Here is a 19,465-nt window from a genome sequence, read left to right as displayed (position 1 = left end):
CCCTGCAACCTCCAGACTGTAGCTTACCCCACTACAAAGCCGCCACTGCAATTGCGAAATCGAAACACCAAGTATCCAGTGACATCTGAGTCTTTAACTTTCTCGCACATTACATTACAACAGCAAATACTCTTTATTTACTTACTTTGGATACAGGTCTTTGCTCACTACCCTAGCAACTGAAACTGAATATACAATACTCAAAGTACTCTTTTGTTCACTTAACAGACAAAGTCCGATAAATGCAGTAATTCTGTGCACTAGCAATGCAGACAGCACTTAGTGACAACAAATGAACAGGGAACTGGCTTTTCTCATTGATATTACAGTACACTCAAGTCTGTCACTTCAAGGAAAGTATCTTGTTTACTCTTAACATGTATGAGAAAACCAAAGTATTCGTGTGCCAAACTCTGTCCATTTGAAAGGCGATTTGCTACAGGAAAAGCTTTTCATCGCTACTATTACCTTCATGTTTCACAGCTTATCAAGAAAATACTGTGCAACTCTGTCAAGTCATTTGACACAAGGTTAGAACCTGCGCAGCCTTAAAAGAAAAAAAAGGAAAAGAAAAGAAAAAACATTTCATTTAGCACACCATTTTCCACTGCATCACATACTGTTCCTTCAGAAATGCAATTAGAACTGACTCATTTGCAAAACTGCAGTCTGCTCAATGACAGATCTTACAACATAACAAATTTGTTAAGACAGTATCATGATATTCATGCAAAAGAGTTTCTGAAACTTCACAGGAAGCAGATAACATTACATAAATGTTTAGCTCAAAATATTGTTGTTAAAACTTGTTTTCTGTAATGATAAGGATAAAAACTGCAGAAAGGTCCCAGCTCCATGACCCAGCACCGAAGATCGTTCTGTGTACTGCAGCAGCAAGGAGCCTCACTATGAATATTTTGAATCTTGTAATGACAAAAAGGAGTCCTGCTTCAGAAACCCAATAAAGTATCAGTATTTTTCAGTTGAACTTAATATTTCTGTTGAACACATCCCATTACAATGTATCTGCTTGCTCATGGTCTTCTCACTACCCGGTTTTGGGATATGCATGGTGTTAACTATTCACATGCAACTCATTTGCAGCGGCTCCCTGACTGTCCGCATGCGAGCCATTTGCATGTCACTGCTTGGCTGTGCACACAGCATGCCACTACCACCCAGTGGGCACACATGATGGAACAGCCTAACCAAATGTGTCTGAAAGCAAATAATTGCTAAATGTAGTAATTACGACACGTGTCTTGGCGAGAATAGTGGCAAAGAGCCTTCATCAACCTCCCAAGCAGCTATGGACCATTATAGCAAAGTAACACAACCATAAATTTAAGTAGTTTAACTACAAGACTAGAATGGCCGAATCAATGCTTGCAGATCACAGTACAATGATCATTGAGATACACAGCAAGTAAACAACATATTCCTACCTTGCTTTCAACTTGCAAAACAAAGTTGTGATACAGTCAAACCCGACTGTTATCTATTGCTATTGAATGGCAGTAAATATATCAAAACATGTCACTGACTGATGCAGACAGTAGCATATTACAGACAATCAAAGCCACATTTGATGAAATATTCCCAGTGCAATTTGAGACAAACTGTGATAGATCGAATGTGATGCAGAGCATTGTCAAACAAAATCTTGACACAGCTGACACAAACTGCATCAGGTCAAAGCAGCCATGAATGTTGACATCAATGCTGCACTTTATTGCAGTGACTTAGCATCTGCAAGGTTCAACAGAAAGTAAATAGAATAAGCAATTTAAACAGTGTTATGATCACTGAAAAATCTCATAAGCCAAGGAAAGCAGCAGGGAACCACATTATCACGCACGAGGGGGGAGGGGATCCTGTTCCAACACTTGCAGACCACATAAATCCAATAGACCTGCAATTGCTGTGAAATCTTGAAAACACTGTAGCACACAAAAATGGCAGAGAGTGCTTTAGACAACATTGCAAGAATTAAATGACCTCATCAACAATGAGCACTGACATTCATGGTATGTCATGCACTGCATAAGGCAACTACTGTAATTGTTCAACCATAATTTGAAATTATGGTGTGAGTGTGGCCATAACATTCTGAATGAGGACAGTCTAATCAGGTCCAGTTATCTAGTAAGCTACAGTTTCCCCATGTATAGAAACTGTACTTAGTGTACTTACTCTTCAGTCCCTTACCATGAAGCAATTTAAAGCTAGTGAAACCTAAGGGTATCCTTTACATTGATTTGTAACTGCCTTTGGATTAGAGGAGACCACTCACCAAAAAGCAGAAGCATTAAGTTGTCAACATGCGCGCGCGCGCACGCACGCACGCACGCACGCACGCACACTAGGGGAACGCGTGTGTGTGTGTTTTGTGTGCGTGTGTGTGTGTGTGTGTGTGTTTTGTATCTCATCAAAGAATAACTCAGAAAGTTAGCATGTTTTCTTTCTGTTATGTGTGCCTATCAACAACACAATGTTTCTGCTTCTTACTTTTCACAGACTGGTCTCCTGTAATCCAAAAATATTTATATTCTATAAGAACTTTCCTATAATCTTCAGACTGATTTGTTTAATTCTCTCTTCTAATGATACTGTTTTACAACACTTACAGCAACAACTGTATTGTACTTTACATATCATTACATAATCAATTTTATTGTGGTTCTGTTACTATAATATAATCGTGCCAATGTCCATTCAGTGCCAAAAGGTCAATGATACGTAATTTATCACTACTATTATGCAATTAGTATTGACTGAAAGAGGATAAAAGAGGCTAAGTTTATCCTGTAAGTTTCTTACTACACGAGTCATCCGCTGAAGGTAGAGTGTACCTCCAAATTCGTGTCCCTTGAAAAGTGACTAGAATGTCCCTAACTAGCATCATGCTATCACAAGATGCTGAGAAGCTTCACAAAGGGTCATCATGAGCATACCTCAAAGTGAATGTTTAACAGTTGGCACTAGCAATGATTGGCAGTGGAGGTGGCAGAGCAGCAGGCAATTCTTAGTAGGAATGATGTAACAATAACATGACAGTACATGAACTAATACCTACTGGTTTGCAGGATAAATAAAAGGCAGTCAACAGTGTAGAAAAAAAAGATCAGCAAAAACACACAATTTTTTTTCATGGAAACTAAACCTATCACTTCAAGTCTCAAGCTATGTTGTCACTGTAATCAAAATTTCAATTTTCATGTGAATTAATCAATATTTATTTCAACATAAGTCATCTATTTAGGTATCACTGGCAACCCTATACAACTCTCCAACAGGTCACATCAAACTTGACACAAAACTCACTGATAGAATCTGTTGTATACCGCAAGTCAGTAAGTTTGACCTGCCCCAGTGTAAGCCAAGACAAAACACGCCCAAAAATTTAATCAGCAACAAAAACAAATGTGACACACAAAGCAAGGCTTGTATTTGAATGTGACGGTGTGCCCCACCCCTTTCTCTTGAAGTCTTGGTTGTGGTATCAGATTGATCTATAGCATATCCAGAAACCTACATGGGTCAACCGAAGTTTGTGGTACAACGCATCTGCTTTGACACATTATGTAACTGTGCTGTGTTGCATGACCTCATGATAGTGCAGCATTGTATTAACACCAACTTCTAATATACCAGAAACACTCAAATTATGAAAACACACACACACACACACACACACACACACACACTGTACAGACTACAATAAAAAATAAAACCATAAAGTGTACATATCAACCAAAGTCAGCCGATACAAAACAGTAGCAATAGTAAAAATGTCATAAACACAATCTCTCGGGTAGCCAACCAGACTTCTCAGACCAGGAACCCTTCTAGTCAGAACTTTCTGTGTTGTCCCACTGGCAACACCACTTTTGAGGATTGTCCAAGAATTAAAGACCGTTTGTCATTTGCAGCAGTATGGACGAAATTTTTCACTAGTTAGCAACAGAAGGTGGTAGAGTAGGCTTCCCTTCCTCAACTTGCAGTCTTTGGCTCTGTAGTTTATTCAGTTTGGCTGTGTCCACTGTTAGAGATGAACAATCCACTACCAGATATGAAATGTGCTTGGTTATTCGCTTTCTTAAAAGGACCATCCGGTTGAAATACAGCTTCATCTGACTGCCATTTACGGCGATGTGATGAACCAGCATAAAGTTAGGAAGTGGCGTGCTGAGTTCTCAAGTGGTAGAACCAGTGTGCAAGACAAGGAAGGTCTTCAATTAATTACATTTTTTTGGAGAAAACTAAGACTAAACATCGTGAAGACCACTGTCTTGGCAGTTCAAGACCTGGCACTTTTGTTTCAAGAAATCAGCAGATTAACAAGCCAAACCATTTTAACAAAAAAACTGAAGTAAACGAAGGTGCGCTTTTATTGAGTGACTAAAATGTTGACAGAGTTTCACAAGGAAAATCATGTGGAGGGTGGTCAGAAATTTTTGCCACCCCCCCCCCCCCACAAAAGAATGAAAGCCTTCATTCCCGAATGCAAGAAATGCGTCTAACTTGCTGAGGATTACACAGGAAAAGAGTACACACACCCATGAGTGAACAGTTCAATGGACATTGTACTAATAAAATTTACGTGTTTTTTAAAATGAAAATAGTCTTTAATTTGAGAAAAGCCAGCTGAATATTGGTCGCTAGTCTGATATGCAGCAACTTTGATCAATCTCATACCTTGTCCACAAACATACTCGACAATTATACAAAATAACTGTACGCATTTAGTCCTGGTCAACATGTCATCCCTAAATGTTGCACGAATGGACTTACTCGTGAGCTTTGTTGTCATAGCAAAAAAAAAAAAAAATTAAATCTTCAGTCATAAACAACATACCACACTAACAATTCCAAACCTGAAAATAAATCTGTTACCCACAGCTGTCAACATCAAAATAACTCGCCAACAGGCCACAAAAATCTCTTCCAGCATTATTCCCACAAACTGCACCCAAGAAGTCGAGTGAATCGCTCACAGTTTAAACGCAAACATCCCACACCGAACTGTGCCGCCGAATAGTCCAACACCTCTCTGCAAAGATGTTAATTCAATTTTTTTAATGAATTTTTGGGTTGTGATGTTAGTTGTTGGTAAATAATTTGGATTAGGATTGGTATGCATCGTGCTTTTAGGTTTTCAATGTCAGTTAAATGGGCAAATTATGATTTTGTAGTACTGTGGACTCCACTTTAGCTATTTAGGTGAAGTGACACTCTAGATACTAGATTTGTTGAACAGTGTGTGGTTTTGTGGTACAGTAGTATGTTTCTCATGACTGAGCCATATAAGTTGAATAAAATTTACGGTACCAAGTTTTGGAGCTATGTATGGGTTCATGATATCACAGACTTCGTTTGAGCTGTATAGGTGATGTAAAATTTCTAATACATGTTTTTTTTGGGACTGCTGAGGATTTCGTATGCTTGAATTTTGTGTTAGTATTTGTTCTGGTATGTATTCATTATTACAATTGTTGTATATGTAGTCTCTCCCCACCCAACTCCCCTTGATTCCCGCAGCTGTCATATTATTTCTGAAATTAGATATCTTTTACATCATTTGTGTATGTTTCTCAGTGTAACAACTGAAGTCATGGTCAGAATGTTGTATATAATTGAAATAGGGGTGTCTGCCATCCCAATGATATCATGGATCAAAGAGAAAAGGTAGCATCAGAATCTTCATTTTTGCCAGTCTCTGTTCATCTGTTTGCAATAGTTGCAACAAATGTAATTCACATCACTATAACAAAACGTGGGAATACAGAAGCTTCCAATTCCACCCGTCTGCTTTGACCCATGACATCACCAATATAGCGGAAACGACCATTCGCAACGACTCCAATATGGCGCTTATGATATCATTACATAAACAACAACAAACACGAAAATACATATAAAACCAACACACACGCCTCTCTCCAAAAATATAATCAAACAAACAGGACGAGCACGGGAAACTGGAGGTTTTTGAGTGGGGCCAAACTAAAAAATAAACACATACAGACACACACCACGATGCCAAACCACACAAGACAACGACATTAAAAACACCACAAAATTCCCAAGTTCCGCTACACTTACAATATCGATAGGAATCTGTCACTTCCCTTCACCTACATAGCTCAACCACAATTGCCAATATCACAAATTACAAACCAAATACTCTAAAATTATGATCACACCGCAACTATAGATACCACAAAACAAGCACCTAAAACAACAATAATTGGAATCGGACACTTCCCTTGACCTATATAGGTCAACAACAGCCCAAGCTACCAAAACACAGAAATACAGAAGCGTCCGATCCCGCCTGTCTACTCTGACCCATGACATCACAAATATGGTGGAAACGACCATAAACCACAATTCCAATATGGCGCATATAAAGTCGTTATGTACACATTAGGAGGACGAAAATACATTGAAAAACACACACACTTTCCAAAAAAAGCCTAATCACACTAAAGGGACAAGTGCGGGAAATGGGAGGTTTTTGGGTGGGGACAAACTAAATATAAACAAATTTAGACACCCACCCCCATACAAAACCACACAAAATGACGAAAAAAACCGACATCACAAAACACCCCAAATACCACTAAGCACAATATCATCCGCAATCGGACACTTCCCTTGATCTATATAGCTCTACAGCAGCTACCGATCCCATAAATTGGGATCGAACACTTCCCTTGACCTTCATAGCTCAACAGCCGCTCCCGACCCCATAAATTGGGATCGAACACTTCCCTTGACCTATATTGCTCAACAGCAGCTCTCGATCCCATAAATTAAAATCAAACACTTGCCTTGGCCTATACAGCTCAAAAACATCTTCCGATACCAACATACACTGCCATACTATGGGATAGAACACTTCCCTTGACCTATATGCCTCTCCCATAAATTGGGATCGAACACTTCCCTTGACCTAGGAGACTTAAAAACATCTCCCGATACCAATACCAACCTTCGCAGCCACACATTTTAATAAAACACTTCCCTAGACCCCAACACACACACTGAAAACAAAACAATAAAAACTTACCACAAAAAAGTTCCGGCGCCACAAACTAGGTTGGCCACCACAATCACACGCAGGCACACACGCACACACACACACACACACACACACACACACACACACACACACACACACACACACACACCAACTAAAAATACTCAACCAAAAGAAAGACCCGACCCAGACCCACCCACACCTAAACTCATCCCCCCCACAACCAACCCAACCTCCCCCCTCACCCCAAAATAAAATACCCACAAACAAACACCAAACGCAACACAAAAAAAATCTCAATCACACACTACAACTCAACAAAAACTTCAACAAAATAGATCCTCCACAACTAAAACACAAACCAACACATCCCCCCCCCTTACAAACACTCTAACACGAAATAAACCACCCACCCCACCCTGAGCCACAGCCACCCACCCACCTACCTACCTACCCAAACCACCCTACCAACCACTTTCGGCCTATACATTTTACTGACAGCCCTTAAGAAAACCCGAAAAACACAATACCCCTCAGGGACACTCTTCCGTCAACAGTACTCACCTAAATGAGACTGAAGGTTGGAAGAGCGCCTCTTCCCCCTCCCAAGAACTGACTTAACAGCTCCCCCACATCCCTTCTATTGTACAGGTGCAAGTCCCCGTCTCGTAATTTTTGAACTCTAAGCTATGGTTAACCACTAAATGATGGAATCCCCTCTCACCCAACCCCCTATACGAAGAAAATGCATCTAAAACTACTGTGGACCCCGGTTCTATGCACTTCTCAATTAACCCCACTAATTCGGCCTTAGACCTCCCTTCCACAACGGAAATACGGAAGTGTCCGATCTCGCCCGTCTGCTTTGACCCATGACGTCACAAATATGGCGGAAACGACCATAAACCACGATTCCAATATGGCGCATATAAAGTCGTTACGTACACATTATGAGGACGAAAATGCATCGAAAAACAAACAAACACTTTCCACAAAAAACCTAATGACACTAACGGGACAAGTGCGCGAAATGGGGTCCTTTTGGGTGGGGGCAAACTAAATATAAACAAATTTAGACACCCAACCCCATACAAAACCACACAAAATGATGAAAAAACCGACATAACAAAACTCCCCAAATGCCACTAAACACTATGTCATCTGGAATCGGACACTCCTCTTGACCTATATAGCTCAACAGCAGCTCCTGATCCCATAAATTAGGATCAAACACTTCCCTTGGCCTATATAGCTCAAAAACATCTCCCGATACCAATACCAACATACACAGCCACACATTGGGATCGAACACTTCCCTTGACCTGCGCACTGTTAATTTTATCCGTCACATCCATTCATGAACAAAAACAACAACCGATTAATTTTACTAAAATTACCACACGACGTACAGCGAACAACACTACATTAACCTTCACACAAAATCATTAACTCACTGAAACGAATTCCACTACAAACACAGCCAACACTCGAACAATTCTGGATAATGAGCAAAAGCAAATTAAGCCCAATACATTACACACACGAAAACCCTGAACATACCACCAGAGAGCACAACAAACCACAACACGACAACATCTACAAACACACCACACTCACAAACCAAACTCGCACCGTCATGACATCACACATGACAACACCCTTACGTCACGGGTCAAAGCCGACGCGTGGGATCGGACACTTCTGTCGACCCTCCACAACCCTAAAAACACATTTAGAACACCCCCCCCCCGGAACAACAGCCCCCCCACACCCAGAGACCAACCATTTACTTACCCCTCCCATACTTCCTTTTCCCAAACTGAGATTCGTTCACCTCCACAATAATCCAATGCCCCCTCCCCCCCACCTTACCCCTGTACTTAATGAATTCGGAACACACTTCACGGCAAAAAGAAAACCAATCAAGCACACTCCTCTCACTCACACCAGTCTCATGCGCGCAAAAACTGTGTGGTGATCTAAAACAAAAGTAAAAAGTCACTAGTACAATCTCGCGCATGCCCAACCTAGACTTCTCGAACCAGGTACTGACACCGGACACCGGAACTTTGGCCAACTTCATTTCTTCGCCACAAATACAGCATTTGACAACCTCGGCAATTAAACCGAAAAGCTGCACAAACTTAATCAGTTCCAAAGGAGTGTTCCCATCATAGCCCTCAGACACGCACTGTTAATTTTGTCTGTCATATCCATTACTGTACAAAAAACAACAACCGACTAAATTTAATAGAAATACCATACGACGTACAGGGAACAACACTAAATTAACCTTCACACAAAACCAAAAAATTGTTAACTCACTGGAACGAATTCTACTACAAACACACTCTAACAATACTGGATAATGAGCAAGAGCAAACTGAGCCCATTACACCACACCAACGAAAACCCTGAACATACCACCAGAGGGCACAACAAACCACAACACAACGACATCTACAAACATGCCACACTCACAAACCAAACTCTTGGGCCGTCATGATGTCACACACGACAACACCCATATGTCACGGGCCAAAGCCGACACATGGGGTCGGACACTTCTGTTGACCCCAAAACACATATAGCTACGACGACAATTTGCAATCGCTCAATTCCCATGACCTACGCAGCTCAAATACAACTGACGATACCAAAAAAAATTGAAACTGAGTACTTCCCCTTAAGATACATACATCAACCACAAGTGCCAATACCAAAACATCAACCACCCATACATGCAGTAAATAACACTGTCCCAACAACACATAAAAGCCCCACCGAACATCATAACACGTGAACAACGGACCTAAAAAAAAACTACTACTTACCATAAGAATGTTCCGGCATTACACACTAACCCCCAACTCCTATATTCTGCCTGCATACACCGTATTTCACTATCTCCGTCATAGCCCAAAAAACTGCAGAAACTTAATGACGGACAACATGTTGTCTCCCATTTCAGCCCGCAAACGTGTACTTTTAACTTAGAAGTCATATCCACACCTAACAAAAGAAGCCACAAATTGAATTAAACGAGTTACTCCACAACAAACAGCATACCAATATCATCAAACGACACCACAGTAACAAACACAACAGAAACTTAATTCTTAACTCACTGAAACTAATTTCCGTACTTCTATAACAGTCACGACCGATAAGTGCACACTTCAAGCACCGACACCCAAATGAACCCAATACACCACCACAGGACACCACCAACCACAACAAGACAACCTCTGCAAACACAACACACTCATAAACTCCGCGCCGTCATGACATCACACAGCACAACACCCTTACGTCACAGGTCAAAGCCGACAGGTGGGATCAGACGCCTCCATTGACCCAAAAATGTGATCCCTGCTTTCCAACTGTTTCAGTGGTTCCTATTTTCAGTATGCATCTGTCACAGTCAATATTTACACATACTTAAAATGCAATGCAAAGTCAGAATATGCAAATTTCTGGCAAGTATTAATGTGCATATTAACCACACATATTGTATATCAACTACGAAAAATGCATGGGGGATGCCATTACACAACCCTAACCACTATACAGTGTGACAGATCTAGGTAATAAAAATTAGGCAATTTTTTCTCTTTAGCAAATATTATGAATGTTTAAAAGATAATAATTACTACATCCTTATTACATAAAGTGAAGCATTGTATGAATTGTACTGAAAGGGTCTAGTATGCAAAACTAATAGTGTGTGTGTGTGTGTGTGTGTGTGTGTGAAGCACAATACAGAGTGCAAATATTCCTCTCACCGTTCATTCAAAGACATAGTTGTGCTCTTTTGCAACACCATCTTCTTGAGTGACATGATCGAGTTGCTTGTCACCTGGAACAAAGCAAATATTCTGAATTTAATTCATTGTTATTCAAGCGACTGTACACTGCAAATTATATCTGCCACATTCAAAGGCCCAATCCCTTCTTAATTGCACCTAGCACCAAAACCGGATCACAAATGAAAAGCCTGTGGCAATTCTTAGGATGAATGTGCAACAACAAGATTATTCCAGAAGCAAAGTGCACAGTAAAACCGATTTATTATTTAAGTCGTGCTATAAAAATACGACAAATACGACAGTCACAGTGTATCGTATTGCGAAACGCTGTCGAATAATAGTAACTGGGTATAAATCTCATTATCTTACATGAAACATCATTCAATTAAATGAAAATATGCTTCACCAAAACAAGTTACGAATAAAACTGGAGAAAGCCATAAATAGCTAGTGACGAAATCCTCGATGCTGCCACCATCTTACATTTAACACGATACTTACCACAGAAAAATCACTGTTTCGCTATCACAGTCAAAACTGATTTCCCTACATTAAATGCTGCCGAAATACCGCGCCCTTCAAAAAATTAATACCACAATGAAAGTAAATTGCTGCATAATGCAATTAGTTTCTGGAAATCCAAATACTTCACACCCAAGTTTCTCATTTCATGTTTCACAAATGTCTCGACTTTTTGTAACCATATCTGTTTTATCGAAGTGATCAACTGGCAGTTACTTTTCACAAATTATAACACTCACCGAATTTAAAAATATGAATTCAAAACACCAATACAAACAACGACAAACATTGAAGAAAAGTTAAAATGGTTACTTCTCATTTGTATACGTTGGTATAAGACAATCCACATTGGTACCAACATACCACACATTTAGTCCTAAAAAAATTATAATACACATTGTACCCGTGAACTAAACCATTCCTTATTATTAATTAATATTAAAGATTAAAATATAAAATAATTATACATAGAAAAAATGATTTGAACTAGTTTGTTAATGATCTCGTGCAATATATCATGACTATTTCTGATTGAAGAGATTCCTCACATATATTTATAGTATTAATTACTTAAGAATTTAATATTCGTTTTTTTGTATATTAATAAGAATTGTCATTTACATGACACAGTTCACAACTTGTGTGATACCAAGTTGTATTATCTGTGAACGCGCTCATAGTAGGCACTTGTTTGATATATACAGAAGCACTGTGTCTACTCCTTTTTCCGGTCATCTGCGTGCCAGGCAACATGCCTGTGAGTATATGTTTATGTGTTTATGTTGGTGAATATTTAAGGTGATATGTGTACTAATGTGTACGTGCGATTAACAATGAATAATTATGTCAGTATGAACTGCGGAAATTAGTAATTTTCAGCACATCGAGAATGTATGTGTTTGTGCTCACGTGTGGCAGCCACATGGCGATTCCTAGACTCCATTGTGAATGTGTGTAAACGTTGAGGATATTATGAAAGTGTTATATTCGTTTCATGTTACAAGAATTGAATGAAAGAAGTTCTTGCGATTACTCTATGAAATTTGGATTGCGCTGTCTTAATTTGTTTCGGCGGTATCTGCTAGGTCTTGACAGTTGACCGTGTTACCCTCGTGTGACGACGGTATGAATAAAGGAATATCAAAATTTATTTCGGAAAAAAATTTAATTCTTGATTTGCATAAAGCGCTGGCTACAGACCTTTAAAGTGCAGCTGATAGCGATATTGCGCATCATTGTGAAAGTTCACCTCGGGCGAGCGTTGTAGATAGTGTTCCGAGCTTTTGATAGCAATAGATAAGTTTTCTTAGGTGACAGAAATTTGTACGTTTTTAAAACTTAGTACTCCTAATATGTTACGTTGCAAATGCTTGTGTGTTACATGCCTAATAAATGAAGTTAAAGATCCTTCACTGCTATTATTGCTGTTTTAGCTTGCCAAGGATTTGCTGCATCCGTCACCAACGGAGGAGAAGAGGAAACACAAATTGAAAAGACTTGTGCAACATCCTAATTCTTACTTCATGGATGTAAAATGCCCAGGTTAGTATACGTCAAGTGCGATATGTTGAGGATAAAGATAATAGATTATTGTAACTTTGTGTGGCTAAAGATTTTGTATGTTAGTAGTGTGTCATTCACTTCTAAAACATTTAAGAGCTTGTTTCCTTGTCGACTAATAGTCCCAAGTGTAGAACAAAATTGGATTGCTGCTAGATTGAGGTAATCACTACTTACTGGTTAGTTACCATTCACATATGTTGCATAGATTTTTGAGCTGTATTCAAAGCTGTAAGGTAATCTGAAACCTTCCAAAAAATCAATTTTTTTCTTCTTGTGACTTATGAAGTAGATTGTAAGAGATTAGAAGTTTTATATATTGTGGATTGACCACTTTTGGGTAATTCTAAAGTAATGTGACCTCTAATTAACATAGGTACCATAGCAACTACCTTTTGTTCTGGCAATAATGGCCACACCATTTTTATGTGGTGGGAATGCCAGTTTCAGTTAATGCTTAGTCACGTTAGTAATTTGTTTTTGTTTTTTCTCGGTGTCCTTTTTAATTTTGTGGCGGAATTTGTAGTCAGTTGTGAAGGTGTACACATAAGTTGGTAAGGTTATCACTATTTGCCAAAGGAAACAATGACTGGCAGTGTGTGAATGTATCCATGATTGAGATGCACAACTAATAGTGCTGCAGCCATATAGTGTCACTGATTAAGCTGATCTTCCAGGATCAAAACCAGTCTGTTACTGGCCAACTTGGTACCACAACCAGATTTTCTGCTTTCACATTTTTTGTTTCCAGCTGACAACCAAATTGTCACCTGGAACTCTGCCTGCAATGCAGATAAGTATGTTTCCACAATTATATCAGGGGGTCCAATACGTAACAAGAACCCATTATTGTGACCAAATTGTAATACTGGATATAATTGGTGGTGTCTGTATTTGCTGTGTAGTCAACAGCTGATGTGGAATGAGGGTTAACTGATGTTTACATATCTGTAATGAAATGATTAACTTGTCTTTATACAACTAATTTAAGTAGTGTTGCAAGTCAGATTAGATTAGATTAGATTAGATTAGATTAATACTAGTTCCATGGATCATGAATACGATATTTCGTAATGATGTGGAACGAGTCGAGTTTTCCAATACATGACATAATTAGGTTAATTTAACAACATACTTAAGTTAATATAACTACTTTTTTTGTGTTTTTTTTTTATTTTTATTTTTTTATTTTTTTTTTTATTTTTTTAATATTTTTTTTCTTAATTTATATCTAAAAATTCCTCTATGGAGTAGAAGGAGTTGTCATTCAGAAATTCTTTTAATTTCTTCTTAAATACTTGTTGGTTATCTGTCAGACTTTTGATACTATTTGGTAAGTGACCAAAGACTTTAGTGCCAGTATAATTCACCCCTTTCTGTGCCAAAGTTAGATTTAATCTTGAATAGTGAAGATCGTCCTTTCTCCTAGTATTGTAGTTATGCACACTGCTATTACTTTTGAATTGGGTTTGGTTGTTAATAACAAATTTCATAAGAGAGTATATATACTGAGAAGCTACTGTGAATATCCCTAGATCCTTAAATAAATGTCTGCAGGATGATCTTGGGTGGACTCCAGCTATTATTCTGATTACACGCTTCTGTGCAATAAATACTTTATTCCTCAGTGATGAATTACCCCAAAATATGATGCCATATGAAAGCAATGAGTGAAAATACGCGTAGTAAGCTAATTTACTAAGATGTTTATCACCAAAATTTGCAATGACCCTTATTGCATAAGTAGCTGAACTCAAACGTTTCAGCAGATCATCAATGTGTTTCTTCCAATTTAATCTCTCATCAATGGACATACCTAAAAATTTGGAATATTCTACCTTAGCTATATGCTTCTGATTGAGGTCTATATTTATTAATGGCGTCATACCATTCACTGTACGGAACTGTATGTACTGTGTCTTATCAAAATTCAGTGAGAGTCCGTTTACAAGGAACCACTTAGTAATTTTCTGAAAGACAGTATTGACAATTTCATCAGTTAATTCTTGTTTCTCAGGTGTGATTACTATACTTGTATCATCAGCAAAGAGAACTAACTTTGCCTCTTCATGAATATAGAATGGCAAGTCATTAATATATAATAAGAACAACAAAGGACCCAAGACTGACCCTTGTGGAACCCCATTCTTGATAGTTCCCCAGTTTGAGGAATGTGCTGATCTTTGCATGTTACGAGAACTACTTATTTCAACTTTCTGCACTCTTCCAGTTAGGTACGAATTAAACCATTTGTGCACTGTCCCACTCATGCCACAATACTTGAGCTTGTCTAGCAGAATTTCATGATTTACACAATCAAAAGCCTTTGAGAGATCACAAAAAATCCCAATGGGAGGTGTTCGGTTATTCAGATCATTCAAAATTTGACTGGTGAAAGCATATATGGCATTTTCTGTTGAAAAACCTTTCTGGAAACCAAACTGACATTTGGTTAGTATTTCATTTTTACAGATATGTGAAGCTACTCTTGAATACATTACTTTCTCAAAAATTTTGGATAAAGCTGTTAGAAGGGAGATTGGACGGTAATTGTTGACATCAGATCTATCCCCCTTTTTATGCAAAGGTATAACAATAGCATATTTCAGTCTATCGAGGAAAATGCCCTGTTCCAGAGAGCTATTACACAGGTGGCTGAGAATCTTACTTATCTGTTGAGAACAAGCTTTTAGTATTTTGCTGGAAATGCCATCAATTCCATGTGAGTTTTTGCTTTTAAGCAAGTTTATTATTTTCCTAATTTCAGAGGGAGAAGTGGGTGAGATTTCAATTGTATCAAATTGCATAGGTATGGCCTCTTCCATTAACAGCCTAGCATCTTCTAATGAACACCTGGATCCTACTATATCCACAACATTTAGAAAATGATTATTAAAAATATTTTCAACTTCTGACTTTTTGTTCGTAAAGTTTTCATTCAATTTGATGGTAATACTGTCTTCCTCTGCTCTTGGTTGACCTGTTTCTCTTTTAATAATATTCCAAATTGTTTTAATTTTATTATCAGAGTTGCTGATTTCAGACATGATACACATACTCCTGGATTTTTTAATAACTTTTCTTAATATAACACAGTAGTTTTTATAATTTTTGATAGTTTCTGGGTCACTACTCTTTCTTGCTGTCAGATACATTTCCCTTTTCCGGTTACAAGATATGTTGGCATGAGAGAAGTGAAGAAAAAGCAATATGTTGGAGGTAGCATTTGGAAAGTAATGTTAACACAAACTTTTGGCAATGACATTTAAAACTCAGTTGAAATATAAGAAGTCATGTATTGCAGCATTGGAGTGTTTCTTCTTGTTTAAACATATTAAGCATTGTGTTGGATGAAGATTTTAAAGTCCCAAAATTCTTAACGGATAAGCTTAACACTGCTTTGTCTTGTGGCAATAAACTGCTGATGATTTTATATAGTGTATGTTGTGTGTTCATGCTTGCATAAGTGTTGCACAACATTGTGAATATTGTACCATTGTGCAAAGGTTTGATGCATCATACACAAGTTACACGTGTGGTTGTTGTCCTTGAATTATTTTCAAGTTACACTGAAAAATAAAGCTTTTCAATAAAACTTAAGTTGTTAATGCAGTAGAAAAAGCTAACTTCGATAGTCGGCTTAGTGGCACAATTGTGACTAAGTGGAAATACTACCCCTCGGCATTATCAAAAGCTCTAATTTAGTTGTTCAACCTGCCATGAGTCTTGCACTTCAGACTGGTCATTTAATCAGTTTATAAGATTTAGTGCAATCATTATGGAGTTCTGTAATAATTGTGCTTCTTGTGTCAGTTACATAGATTTTCCAGAATGAGAATTAAGATAAACGAAAATTATCCCTTAATATCATTGAGTCATATAAAATATCACTTTGCTGTGAGTTTTACCAGAAGATAAAACAATGTGACCAATATTATATATGGAAGCTAGCTACTCTATTTGTGAGTTCACGCTTTTTAATTGTTGCCACTATTGGCCCACATCATCATGTGTCTTATCGGGTATACAAGTAGGAAATGTTATTTTTTCCTAAATAACATGTTGAATTCAGAAGAATGATATAGTGCTTTATTCAAAGTTTGCTCCATCATTTGATACACATTTGTCCCATATTTTGGGCAATCTGTGAATATCACGCTAGTAAAAATTTCCCCGTTTTGCTGGAACCATTCGTAGAGCCATTTTTACAAATCTTCAGACTTCACACTGCCCATCAAGTGTGTGACCTGTCAATTCAGACAAGTGGCAGTCAGAATGAGCCAAGCCTAGTGAGTAAGCTTTGTAGGATAGAACTTGCCAGCAGAGTGCATACAACATGTGGCAAACTGGTTCTGCTGTATGTGAAGGGGCATTGTCATGAAGAAATAAGACAGTTCTGTCTCTTTCGATATTGTGACCTTTTTTCAAGCAGCGAATGGTTCTAATCGGTCAATTGTTGGTGGTAATGTTTAGTATTAATCGTTTCCCCAGGTTTTAACAGCTCATAATAGACGACACGCCTCTGTTCCCACCAAACAAAATAAATCCACATTTTATCCTCTGCAACTTCACGATCCAAAAGTGATTTCCTTTTGTACTGAGCGAGCAAAATTTTGCTTGTGCTTTTGCACTTTCCAATTTGCCTGTCGTTCAAAAACCACTCATGTGGTACCCATCTACCGGTCTTCTGAATCTTCCCCATCTCTCTTGGCCAATTGCAAACAGTTTGCTGACTAATGCCCAATTGCTCGGTGAGTTGTTTTTGTGTATGCGATTAATCTTTGTTCAACAAAGATTTCAATTCCACATCTTCATCCTCTTCTTGAGTGCTACATTGGGGTCACCATTTTTGAAATGCCAAAACCATTGTTCACACACATCTAGTGATGGAGCTTGTTCACCATAAGCGCCAAAGTAATTGATATGATTAGGCAGCGGTTTTTCTTGTAATGGAAAAAAAAAATTAATGCTGCCCGCAAATGCTCTTTGTTTGGTATAAGTTTAGACATTTTGAACACAACACTATGCACACACTTTTCCAATTTATCATTTGTACGCATCTGACGCTTGTTGATGACGCAACAAAATCTTTGTGGCCCATTGCATTGATATGACGTCTGTTGTTTTAAATCCGCATTTCATACTTTTATACCAGGTATGCCCTGAATATCTGCTGCCATTGGCTTGTAACTTTTACAGCTCTGTGGGAAAGTATGTTGTCATTTAACATGGAATTAATGTGCTTTCATTGGGGTATAGTGTATTTTCACCTGGGAAATCCCCGTTTTTTCTGGCATATACGCTCTGTAAATGCTTGACGTCTAATTTGATGATTCAGTAGTTGTAATATATATTTTGCGTTCTCATTTTGATCATGTAAACTTTACATAAGAAATGACCTCAGTTTAACTTTAAATAATTTTCCACAGGATGTTTCAAGATCACGACAGTATTTAGTCATGCGCAGAGTGTTGTAGTCTGTGCTGGCTGTTCGACAATACTGTGTCAACCCACAGGAGGGAGGGCGAGGTTAACAGAAGGTATGTATAGTCCTGACTGCACATTTTGTTTTTAATTGTGATTCTTATGTTGCTGAATACACTTCTTTCTCTTTCAGGTTGTTCGTTTAGAAGAAAACAACACTAAGGCTGAAGAGGATACTTCAAATACAGCCTCTTTCACTTTTCCAGAGTGTGATGTTGTGTACAAATGTTGGATATTTCATGGATTGTGTGAATTTCTTTTAATAAAGGCTAATCAAAGGACCTATTTTGTTTTCAATGAAAGATTGTGTAAGTTAAACAAGCATTATACGACAGGTGCTAGCCTGAATTCCTCAAGAATCATATTTAATTGGTGGGATATATCTTTCTTGGTTAGGTTTTATCGTGCTATTTGCTTTATAGCGGAGACACTGTGTCACAGATAGGCACAACAAAAAGCCTGTTACAAGTAAAGCTTTTGACCAGTAAGGCTTACATTGAAAATCACACACACACACGAGCTCTCTCTCTCTCTCTCTCTCTCTCTCTCTCTCTCTCTCTCTCTCTCTCTCTGTTATATATATATACTTGTGGCATAATTTCTACTCGTTTCATTTAAAAAATAATTCTCTAACTGGTACATTGCATGAGAGATCTTGCTTCATTGTTAAAACCTTATCCCATGTCTTCTCTTGTACAGTCTTTGTAATGAGGAGAAATCAGTTTATAACTTAAGTACTTACTATTTTAAACAGTAAACTTGGTGTTATATTTCTTAATGTATATATTGACAGCATTTTAAATGTGGTTAGTAATTGCATGAAATACTGAAAATCAAATTTTGTTGCCCTTGGGAACTGTCAGGAATGCAACTGGGCTCATTTTAGCTGTTTCATTAAAGATTTACTAGACAAAATTTTTATGTAAGCAATGCAGCACTGAAGTACACTTGTACAGAGCTGCAGATACATAACTTCTTGTTAATGTAAGGATATAAAGTGGAAAAATGGAGGGTGCTGTATTAAGTGAAATACTGTAAATTTCAA

The 19,465-nt window shown here is 38.0% G+C and overlaps 2 protein-coding genes across 5 annotated transcripts in view; one reads left to right on the top strand and one right to left on the bottom strand.

Annotated features, from left to right (window-relative positions):
* Window positions 1-11,714, bottom strand: part of LOC124610194 (chromatin target of PRMT1 protein-like) — a 55,674-nt gene extending 43,960 nt beyond the window's left edge. The window contains exons 1-3 of one of the 4 annotated variants that reach the window (XM_047140138.1): window positions 11,224-11,263; window positions 10,831-10,904; window positions 9,880-10,057 (exon numbers count right to left, since the gene is read on the bottom strand). In XM_047140138.1, coding sequence (XP_046996094.1) covers window positions 9,880-10,057; window positions 10,831-10,837 — 185 coding nt within the window. In that variant the 5' untranslated portion in view covers window positions 10,838-10,904; window positions 11,224-11,263. The other 3 variants (XM_047140140.1, XM_047140141.1, XM_047140139.1) reach the window with 3 other exon arrangements.
* A 368-nt stretch (window positions 11,715-12,082) lies between these two features.
* On the top strand, window positions 12,083-18,701 carry LOC124545045 (40S ribosomal protein S27). Its single transcript, XM_047123835.1, has 4 exons — window positions 12,083-12,133; window positions 12,810-12,918; window positions 18,366-18,476; window positions 18,554-18,701. Exons 1-4 carry the CDS (start codon window positions 12,128-12,130, stop codon window positions 18,580-18,582), a joined length of 255 nt encoding a protein of 84 aa, XP_046979791.1. The 5' UTR covers window positions 12,083-12,127; the 3' UTR covers window positions 18,583-18,701.
* Window positions 18,702-19,465: the final 764 nt, after the last annotated feature.

Source organism: Schistocerca americana, chromosome 1 (assembly GCF_021461395.2).
Source record: "Schistocerca americana isolate TAMUIC-IGC-003095 chromosome 1, iqSchAmer2.1, whole genome shotgun sequence".
Taxonomy (NCBI): domain Eukaryota; kingdom Metazoa; phylum Arthropoda; class Insecta; order Orthoptera; family Acrididae; genus Schistocerca; species Schistocerca americana.
This window is presented reverse-complemented; position numbering and strand designations above follow the sequence as displayed.

Bases quoted from the DNA above. Each gene is read 5' to 3' on its own strand.
- LOC124545045 (XM_047123835.1), top strand. The intron at 12,919-18,365 runs GTTAGTATACGT...AATTTTCCACAG, and splicing joins CATGGATGTAAAATGCCCAG to GATGTTTCAAGATCACGACA. The intron at 18,477-18,553 runs GTATGTATAGTC...TTTCTCTTTCAG, and splicing joins GAGGGCGAGGTTAACAGAAG to GTTGTTCGTTTAGAAGAAAA.